This window comes from Toxorhynchites rutilus, chromosome 2 (assembly GCF_029784135.1).
Source record: "Toxorhynchites rutilus septentrionalis strain SRP chromosome 2, ASM2978413v1, whole genome shotgun sequence".
Lineage (NCBI taxonomy): Eukaryota > Metazoa > Arthropoda > Insecta > Diptera > Culicidae > Toxorhynchites > Toxorhynchites rutilus.
Genome location: NC_073745.1, coordinates 229,355,821 through 229,367,205, shown reverse-complemented (window position 1 = coordinate 229,367,205; position 11,385 = coordinate 229,355,821). Strand labels below are relative to the sequence as shown.

Below are 11,385 nucleotides of genomic sequence, written 5' to 3'. Positions count from 1 at the left end.
CGTCGCCTGATCGTTACTCTCTCGGTTTCTCTTGTTTTGCATCACCTAATAAATTTAGCATGCTTAGTACTTTTGTAATTTCACCTAGTACCTAGTTCATCCTTTGATACATTTTGTTTTTTTTTGTTAAATATTGTTTACTTAAAATTTTCACATATTTTTTCTCTATTAACACAATATTTCCAGCTTCGGTGAGCTCGGGCTGGAGGGGAAAAAGAACTAAACAAAAAGGGATAGTAAACTATACAACAATTTCTTATTTATAGTTTCGTTCATCAACGTGGTTTGCAAAGGATTGTTACAGTAATTGCCTCCGGCTTTTTGAATACGAATGTAATCAAAGACGTTCCATTTTTTTGTTCGGTTGTTATCCTTTCTCGGACAATGAAATGCGTTTTTTGAAAATTGCTTTAGTAAATATTACCCAAACTGGTGCTATTTTTCGTGTGATACCGCTCTAAATTTTGATTTGTTTTTTGGGTTAAAAATTGTGTTATGTTTATAGGAGAAAATGTGAAGAGAGAGTTCACAAAATAATCAATGATTTACTTGCAATCATTGCTTAAAACAGAAATAACCCAATATTCGAACAAAATTACGTTTGTGAAGTAAGTTTTTTTTCTCTATGAATTTATGAAGGCTAATAATAGAAGAGTTGTACCTGTTTGTAAAGAATAAATTCCTTGTTGTTATTGGTTTTGTTTAGATCGGTTTGCATTAGTGCATGTTAGTGTGTGTTTGTATACTCTACTCGTGAACAGTTTGGTGGATCGTGGCCTATTCCAACAGTGGTTCCTCGAGTTGTTGTTTTTGCTGCTTGGATTCGCGCGGCGCTGCTTCCGGTTTAACCGTCGGTTCCGGTGCGGGTGCTGGAGCAGGTGGAGTCGAGGAGTTTTCGTCGTTCACCGCCACCGCGGGAACATTACTGCTGGCATTGAAACTCAAATCGTTCGCATCGAACAACGAAGACGTTTCCTCGTCTGTGGTGTGTGAGATAGATGCGGCGCCATCACCAGCTTCCCGGTGCAAATGCTGTTGGGACTGTGGCAGTGTCTCCTCATCCGTGACATCGGCCGTCGATGGAATCTCTTCCGGTTTCAATGCAGACCTACTGTCGTCATTGCCAATCGCCGTATCATCATTGCGCTGTCGAACAGCAGGTTTCGGTCGCAGATCTACAGATATATTGGATTAATAGCTTCTTAACGAATTGTTATCAGATCTAAAAGTTACCTGACTGGGAATTATCCTCTGTGAAAAGCCCCATGATGGGATTATTCTCTTCGGGCTTCTTTCCACTGCTACTATTGCTCAGATCATCCCCCAGTAGCTCCTTGTGCACCGTTTCCTGCCCCACCAGATGATGTGGTATGTGTGGATTGGTCGCATTGGCTTGAGGTTGCAGACCTCCACTGACGGCAAGAGCTCCGGGCTGACCCTGAGCGGCTGCAATCGCGGCAGCCTGCGATGGAGTCAACGATTTACGCGTTTTGTCCGCCTTGCGCCAAAGTGTGATTTCCTGCTGTTTGAAGTACCTCCGGTCCTCGGTGTCGATCAGTACCAGATTAAGAAAATAACGAACGGAAAACTTTTTGTTTATTTCCCGCATCGTTAGGGTCAAATCATAACCAGCGAGAAACACCCGGATCGGTATACTTTCTCCTTTCACTGGCGAACCGTCCATTATTTCGTACTTGGCGATGATTTCGTTCTCCGTGAAAATATTGGGACCTGGAGTAAGTAGTAAATCGTTAATAGTTGCATATCAGTGAATGTAAATGAGATTTGAATGAATGATTGTAAATATAATTGGATTAATAAAATATATATCATTAATTATTATTAAATTGGAAATATAAATTACACATCAGCCCATTTGAATTCGAAGGTCGATTTTTTCATATTTTTTTTATTTGGCTCAAATTTTGCAGACGCATTCTTTATTGCCAAAAAGGATAACTTATATCATCGGTTTTTCATTTTGACTCTATCCTAACTTTTGAGAAGGACTAAAAAAAATTACTAGAATATTTTCAAAAAAATATAAAGCGTCATGCACAAAATACATAATACTGAACATCCGGATTTTGGAACCCCTCTCTCCTCTACGTAACGCAATTTCCTATCTCTAACAGTGTCTTAGAATATCAACAAATATTGACGAGTAACGAATATGATTTTATTTCAGTGTAGTTGACTTTTTTTCAGCTTGAAACACACTGCCCTCATTATATTGATAACAATAACAAACGAGTTCATTTTGTTCATATCGCTGTTGCATGAACAAATTTGCTGTAATGAATGAATGCGACATTGAGTGGGGTTCATAACTCCGCTGTTATTTGCACTTTGGATATCAAAAGCAACAAATTGATATTCGTCACATCCAAAACGATGTTCGTTCTGGCAGTGAATTCAAGTTCAAAATAATTTTTATTTGGCGAGACGGTAGCAACGGCATATGCGGAATGGATACGAGTGGTTGTAGCTACCGTCAAGTCATTTGCGACATCGGGGATTTCTAACGATTAATCCTCTCCCATCATAACCAAATAATTTTCTCTTGGTAACTCTGAGTTGACCAAAGCATTGCTAGACTGAAACTAGTTCGAATAATTGAGTTACTTTCCTTCCTCGTTTTGTTTACAACTCGTAAGAAGAATTTGCTCCATGGGAATGAGTATCTCTATGGCGTACACTTTACGATTCTCGCTTTCTCGTCCGGGCGTTCAATTTTCCTCTCCGAGCGTGTTTACGTTTACGTTACGGAAAAAAATGCGCTACAGCTAGTGATTCCCGATTTTTGAAATTAATCGTTCATCAGCTAATCGAATAGTTTTCAACTGTTTATTATTCGATACGATTAATCGCCCCAAATAATCGATTAATCGTCACACTGAGAGAAATAATAAGTTAGACTAATATTCCTCATTTGCTAGAAAGCTATATGGAATCAAAAAGTGTTCATTCCGCCTGAAAATCAATTATTATCTTTTACGCCCCCCTAAAATCGTAAACGAAGCTTAATTCGCGTTGACGCCATTGAGCATCGTTAATTGGCTGTGCAGTATCAGGGTCACCATATCTACAGAATAATCTGTATTTATACAGATTTTTCAAACTTTTTCAAACCAAGAATCTGTAGATACAGATTACAGATTTTTTTTTGTTTTTCATACAGATTTACAGATTTTTCAAAATAACGATCCAATATTAGTTATGACTTGATCGCAATAATATTATAAATATGTTCCCCAACTCATCAATTTTATTTCAAAAGCATTCGAATCAGTATGAATGAGAGTCGTTTTCTTATTCATATGTAGCGTGCAGTACTGCTCTCTCATGTTCAATTTAAGGCGAAAAAATGCAAAAGTCAGCTGCTTTATAATAAATAAATAACACTGTGTATCTTTTTCCTACTAAAACTCAGCGAATACGAATTTTCACTAGATACCATCAACATCGTCAAATTCATAATAACTGTGCCAATCAATGATACTAAAACTAAGATTATGCTTCAAGATTGAACTTATAAATTTAACCCTTTACGGTCGTATTAAATTACGATAAGTGTCTCGTACTGGTCGCAATTATTTTTATATGAAAAAAGCAGTGAGGTATAACTTTGTGAGATTATGCAAGATGAACAAGATTTCTTTATTTTTTGTAAACTTCTGGATAAGTATTCACTAAACATTGAAACATTGTTTTTATGTTTATGTTTAAAAAAATAATTGCTATAATTATTTTTCATATGATATCCTTCGTATGTATCACAACAATAATTAGTTTGGCGTCTTTCGCCTTTTATCTTTCTATTTAAACATACGGAATAATGCTCATTACATCTACACAGTGCCGCAATACATGAATCCATTAATCCTTTCCTCGAGCATGAAAGAAAACTTCTGTTTATGCTGAGTACCGTTATCTATTATTCATAGTAGCACCGTTTTGGTTCGTGAATAAATTGACAAGACATTAAAATACGTTTAGAAAAAGTGTGCACTGATACATTGTTGCATAAATTATAATATTAGTATACTTCTTTGCTGTGATGGCTGAAAGCAGACAAACGACCCCAAAGGGTTCATACAGATTTCGTTACAGATTTTCTGAGAAAAAACACAGATTTTATTATGGCAACCCTGTGCAGTATTCGTTCGATTAATAATCGATTTCTGTAGGGAGTATTCAATAAATCGTTTAATCGAACGATTATCGGGGATCACTAGCTACAGCAGATAGGACTACATTAATGTTCAATGTTCCATAGAGGATTTCTCAGATGGTGTTTAAATTCATCTACAAGAGACTACAAACAATAATCCCCCTCAAATCACTAATTTTATGAGTTTTTTTGTGTAAGCACGTAAATATTTACTCATAAAATTTTAGGATTGTGGAACTCTACATAATTTGTATGCAGATAGACTATCCACAGTTTGTGGGGGGGAATACTCATACAACTCAAATGGGTAACGATTATCTGCTATCACAAAGCTGAGAAATTTTTGACGTTTTGTTTTACTACTGATTCATTAAAATAAAAGCTTTATTTTTAAATGTTTTCTTATCCTGAGACTGACTGGCTCACGATTTGCACTGCTACTAAAACCGTAGGCTAACTTCAAGGATATTTTTTATTCGTTTTCGGCGAATAATCAATACAGTGCCGTGTTATGAAACATCAGAACAGGAAAAACAACATCACGATCATAAAGTAATATATTCTATCTGATTATCTTTAGGAAAGTTAATTTCAAAGGATAAATTTATCTTGGGACCATTAAATTGATGTGCATACTTCGAAGACGTAAGACGTTTCGTACTACAGAATGGAAATCGAAATGTTGGAAACTATGTTGATGAATAAATGAATAGATGAATAGATGATTTTCAAATAAAATCTCGGAACTTTTCAGTCCATGTAGTATGCGCTGTTAAAAAATATGTTTATTTAATTTCGAAAATAACACTTAAAACAATGATGTTTTTGATGTTTATTTATTTTTTGATGTATTTTATTATTAAAAGTATTTTATTTCATGTTTTTATGTAAAGATAGAGAGTCGCATTTTATTACAAACTAGCTGACCCGGCATACTCTGTCCCGCCTAGAATTTATTTTTCGTTATCACATTCATGTTTTCATATTAAGCGCACGTTCATAGGTCCAATCGCAGAATTTTTCATTGATTGATTTTCTAATATACCCTTTAAAATTACCTTTTACTATAAAAGTCTTAGTACTTCCACCAAAAATCGTCATTATAATATTAGATAGGGGGTGGAGTGTCTAACCACCATAGAAACATTTATTGCACCCTGAAACCTCCATATGCCTAATTTTGTTTCATTTGCTTGATTAATTCTCGAGTAATGCAGAAATTTGTGTTTCATTTGTATAGCAGCCCCTCTTAGAGAGGGGGAGGGGTCTCGAACTATCACAAGAACCTTCCCCGACCCCAAAAACCCCTACATACCAATTTTTATGTCGATCGGTTTATTAGTTTCCGAGTCCATAAGAATCAGACAGACCGACAGACAGACAGACAGATATCCATTTATATATATATAGATTTCTTATTGTTTCATTATGCCTACAATATTTGACGTGAGATTACGTCTAACCGGAATATATGGGGGGTAAAATGAAAACCTAAACACAGAATATGCAGGAAAAAATTAAAGATTTCGAATGCTTATAACTCGAACATTTCACAATAGATCGGAAAGATGTTTGCATCAATTGATAGGAAATATTTCTACGCATCTATCACAATGAATAAATAAGATCATGAGATAAACAATTAAACAACTGTGAAATGTTAAGCGTTATCTACACGCTCTAGCTACCACGTTTTGATTGGTCCGATTTATGGTTTCCCCAACACAGACTTCAAAATCAGTGTACCTGGAGGAATCCGCTTTGCATATACATGCAAGTGGGAGGGGAATGTTTGTTCCCATCGAAGTATGTTATGTATGTGTGTTCCCTTACAGAGCCAGAAAATCAATGTGCCTGGGGGAATCCGCTTTGCAGATGCTTTGTCGTTTCCATCGAAATGTATTCCCTAACACAACCATCAAAACTAAGGTGCCTTACATTGCATAGCGTTTGTTCAAATTCTTTACTTACACAGTCAATATGTTGAATTCAATTGAATCTTAAAATTGTTTCATTCAATCAATAATTTAACCAATACAAACAAACGATTACTAAGCCAACGGTAGTCCCACGTCAACCTTGCGGTTATATCATAGATGTAACCAATGTTGCCACATTGAAATCTGTATTTCCGAGCTACAAAATAGAGAGAAAATAGAAAATCCATATTGTAGATTTTGTACCTGATATGATTTTGGGTTAAAATTAAGTACGAATTAATAATTGCATACTTGCAGTAAAGTGTGTGTATTCTGATTATTCCGATTTTTTAGCTTGTGTTCACTGGTTTAGCTTGCCAGTAATATTCAGAATAAAACTATTATTTTATTATCATTACAGTTTGAGATTTGTCTAACTTTAATTTTCTCTACGGAAATCGGAATAAATGATTGATATTTTTGTGTTCCTTGAATAGAAATCGCTTTCGAATATTGTTCATCAAGCTGTTGCTTGGTATTTTGGCACCCTACTGAATATAGATGTTTCACAACAATATCTTGTACTAAATTCTCTCATTTTTCAAATGGAAACAACAGAATCGTTCTACGAAGCATATTTTTTGAAGTAGAGCCGGTTTAAGACAAACAGTCCCCGGAACAATAGTTCAATAACTCCGTCATTGTTGAAATTTGTCCATGAGCGTAGATTTTTTTATTCAAATATGATCGTCTATCACTTACTGAAAGATTCTGGAAAAAAATAATTTTTTTCATGTGAGAAGGTGTTTTTTGATTTTAAGGGGATAACTCAAAATTTAAATTCTTTTTTTATATTGATACAACACAAAATATAAGCATAAAAAACAAATTTAAAAAATCGAAGACTGTACGAGGACGGTCCGATAAGTACTTAGCCTCACCGCCCGATGGTGTTAATATCGCAAGAGAGATTACTTATCGTGTAGTACATTCTTGTAAATGGCTACTGTCAAGATTTCAGCCGAATCGGACTGGTAGTTTTGTTTTTACCGTGTGTGGAAGCGGGCGTGTCTGTGGATTTTACAAAAATGGAAAAAATGGAAATTCCGCCGTCGCTACGGCCAAATTAATCGAATTGCACTACGAACTGCTGCACTATCCACCGTATTGTCCAGATTTGTCCACGTGCGACTTTTTTTGTTTCCAAACTTGAAAAAGTCGCTCGCCGGGCAGAAATTTGAGTCGAATGAGGAGGTCATCGCCGCCACGGAGACCTACTTTGCAGACCTCGAGAAAACGTATTTTTCATATGGATTAAAGAAGTTGGAGCATCGCGGGGTCAAGTGTATCAAGCTAAAAGGAGACTATGGACCCTATTCCAGAAAACAGACGAGCGCTCGTCTCGTTTGTTTTCATATTCCAGAAGCCGAGCTCGACTAAAAACAGACGAGTAGCTCGTTTGGCTCGACGACCGTTTGACCGCGCTCGTCGATGAATCAGTCGAATCGTCTAGTTTGTTTGATGTGTTTGTTCACCTTGTTGATTGAAAGCATCGGTATTCTTCAGCCCCGCCTTTATCTTCAAAAATTGTTTCACGGCTAAACTAGTATTGCATAAGCAATGTATGTTTTCAACTGCAACCATCAAATTCAGTTCAGTAATTGCTAGATTCTACAGATCTTCAAATGGGCCTCTTCCAAACAACACAATCAAATGTAAACATTGAACTAATATCCAGGGATGCTAGATGACTGTTTTAAATATACGGGGTTTTCCAACTTTAAATTCCGAAAGTAAATTGAAATAAAACACACTTAGAATTCGAATTTCGATTAAACTTTTATGTCAAATTAAAGTTTGGTTTATGCCATTATGTGTGAAATACAACATCATTCAAATGTCCACCTAGGGCTTCCTCGCACACCTTGATCCGGAACAGGTAATTTTCGATGACTTTTCGGCACATATGGGGCGGTATCTCGGTCATAACTTCACGAATGTTGTCTTTCAAATGTTCAAGAGTTTGCGGAGAGTTGGCATAGACACGGTCTTTCGCATAACCCCACAAAAAAAGTCTAGCGGGTTCAAATCGCATTATCTGGACGGCCAATTGACATCACCAAAACGCGAAATTATGCGTCCCTCAAATTTCGTTCGCAATATGGCCATGTTCGGTCGTGTTCTGTGGCACGTGGCGCCGTCCTGCTGGAACCACATGTCATCCGTATCCATATTTTCAATTTGTGGCAAAAAAAATCGGTTAACATGCGGCCATAGCGCTCACCATTCACAGTTACCGTCTCGCCGTCCTCATTTTCAAAGAAATACGGCCCGATGACTCCACCAGACCATAATGCGCACCAAACTTGACTTTTGGCGGATGCAATGACCTCTCAACAATCACGTGTGGATTTTCTGAGCCCCATATACGGAAATTTTGGGTGTTCACATAGCCACCGAGCTCGAAATGTGCCTCATCGCTGAAGAAAATTTGATGCGAAAATTCAGCATTTTGCTGCTGTTGTTCATTCACCCAATCGACGTATGCCCGACGCATTCCATGGTCACCACGCTCTAATTTTTGTACCAGTTGGACTTTACATGGATGTAGGTGCCAGTCCAAATGCAAAATTCGCCACAATGATGTGTTTGACAAGCCCAATTGCTGAGCACGCCGTGGAATCGAAACATTCGGGTTATCCTCCACACTGGCAGCAACAGCAGCAATATTTTCGGCCGAACGCACATTTCGATGATGCAAATGTTTCACAATATCCGCTACGGATCCAGTTTGTTCGAATTTACGCACTCGCTAATGTATTGTGTGCTCTGTAGGCCGTCCATGACGACCAAAGTCCGTCCGTAATGCTCGAAAAACATTTGCCGGGTTTTCATCATTTTTATAGTATAATTTAACAAAATTAACACGTTGTGCGATGCTAAAACGATCCATATTGTAAAATGGCAGACATTCAACTAACGATATGACGCTTTGGTTGACAGCTATGTCAAACCGTTGTCAGCGCAGGGCTGTATACTTTCGGAAGCCCGAAATGGAAAACCCTGTATTAACACGGCACGAAAAGGGTCTTCACATATTGAACGAAAATGAGTAATTCAAAACTACTACTTTATTGGAAATACATATATATAGATTTAAAACTTTTCTTGATAAATCGTTGATTAGGTGAATGAATCCATAATAACAAAACGCCTGAGTGATGAACCCATATGCTCGAGGAAAAATATCAATGGAATCAAAAGATATATGAAACTTAATCCTTTTTGTTATGTTTTTTTTATATTTTGGCACTGAGAAAAGAGTATCGATTCTAGATCAACATGTCAAAAGGGTCTATCTTCTTTGATCGATTCTCTTCATCTACATTCTCTTTCATTTATAACGCAGCAGTAACAGGATTTCCTGATGTGTTCGACGACAAGGAGTGTGAAAGGGGACCTCGTTTATCAAACTACATGGCAAAACTGGAGCAAAATCTGTCTGAAAGGCCGTGGTTATCAAAAGAGAAAGACGGCGAAGAGAATCGATCAAAGAATATATACCCTTTTGACATGTTGATCTAGGATTGATCAATTTCAAAACTGTTTGTTGTTTTTCTCAAAACAAAAACATGTCTTCTCATCTGACATCACTGATCATACCGAGAAAAACTGACTGAAATCTCTCCAGTCTACCAAATAAAACATTTCAACGAAACTCGTGTACTGAAATTGGATATTCTACTCGTCTCGACAGTGACTGGAACCGAGACGAGACGAGACGAATTGCTCGTTGCGTTTTCTGGAATAGTGCCCTATGTTGAGAAATAAAGATTTTCCAAAATTTTTGTTTTTTTTTGTAGGCTAAATACTTATCCGACTACCCTCGTATATAATCGGGTCCGCCCTGTACCATAAAAATTAACCAACATATCGAAAAATGGAAAAAATCAAAAACACATTTATCGAGAAAATTGAGTTGAAGGCGTTGTTCTCGAAATAAAATATTTTTTTAAAAGTGCATACCTTCTCCACATAGTTCCAATAATTACCTGAAACATTGCAGAAGACAACATGTCAATTGCACCAAACGTTTCTAAGTTATATTTTCTTGAAAATTACCAAGCAACATTTGCTTAGGTCTTTCTCAAAAGCAAGGCTAGAGTCGGAATGGCAACCTTGAAAACCAATGATGAAATTTTTCAGGTGGTTTTTGGTGAGAATAAGATCAATATTGTCATCATACATATTGATCAATCAATGATGTATGATGCAAAGTGAGCCAAATTAGAAAATAAAAAAAAGGAAATTTATGAAAAAAAATTGTCATTTGCGGTGGAACAGCTCACATATCAATAATGTGTTTGGTTTAGAAATCAAAATCTGTTCACAAAATTATTCCCTCACATACAATTGGCTCAACGATGTAGAATAACTTATTTTTGAACAATCTTTTTTGAACGTGTATTGTTTACATCCAATAAATTTTGAGGACTTCTAAATAGAAAGTGAAATTTCGGGTAAACCACCGAAGTTGAATAAAAAATACATATGAAATGGCGCTTGGGAGCCTCAATCCATTTTGATCGTGCAAGGGTAATCAAATAATTACGCTACGTACCCGATCCAGTTTGTTCCCTCTTTATAATTGCGATTTCCATGTGTTTAATCTTGATACGAACGAGCAGGAAATAGATTTTGCCAACAATGACGTCTCGAAGATGATACCTATTAAATACAAAGGTCAATCAAATAATTTCAAGTTGGATCCACTAAACTTACTTGCTCTTGTTGTATTCGAACTCTATGTGTAGGCAGTCCTCGATACCTACTTCCATTTTGATCGGACTGTTGGTGTCCGGATAGCTGGACAGTGTGTGCACTGCTATGTCTACTTCGCGGATGATATCGCTAAGCCGGCGCACAATTGTTACTCTGAGGAAATACCTGTTCACGAAAACAAAAACCAACGTGAAATTAATCATCATATAGGTACCCATTTGTATTAGAAAATTCTCACCTTAAACGAACGTTTGCACCCACATACACTTCGTATGGTTTTTCAACGTTCGCGAACTCGAATGGATACGATGTGTTCTGGATGAGATCTCCCGGCCGTGCAAGTTCGCGTACCTGGCTGAGAAAATCATGATGGTTTCCACGATCATAGTACAGCTCGATTTGTCCTGGGAAATTTAGAATCAACAATTATGTTACGAAGCTTTGAGCATCCCACAATCTCAGCTCATTCATTGAAATTAATTAGTATTACCAAGGCAAACCGATCTGAAT

At 36.9% G+C, this 11,385-nt stretch overlaps 1 protein-coding gene across 1 annotated transcript in view; it reads right to left on the bottom strand.

The window, feature by feature from the left end:
- Window positions 1-234: 234 nt before the first annotated feature.
- The window catches only part of LOC129769309 (vacuolar protein sorting-associated protein 26B-like), a 28,304-nt gene continuing 17,153 nt past the window's right edge, over window positions 235-11,385 (bottom strand). The window contains exons 3-7 of the mRNA XM_055771468.1: window positions 11,114-11,279; window positions 10,876-11,040; window positions 10,715-10,821; window positions 1,234-1,731; window positions 235-1,175 (exon numbers count right to left, since the gene is read on the bottom strand). Of these exons, the coding sequence (XP_055627443.1) occupies window positions 778-1,175; window positions 1,234-1,731; window positions 10,715-10,821; window positions 10,876-11,040; window positions 11,114-11,279 (1,334 nt within the window). The 3' untranslated portion in view covers window positions 235-777. The remainder of the gene's footprint in view (window positions 1,176-1,233; window positions 1,732-10,714; window positions 10,822-10,875; window positions 11,041-11,113; window positions 11,280-11,385) is intronic.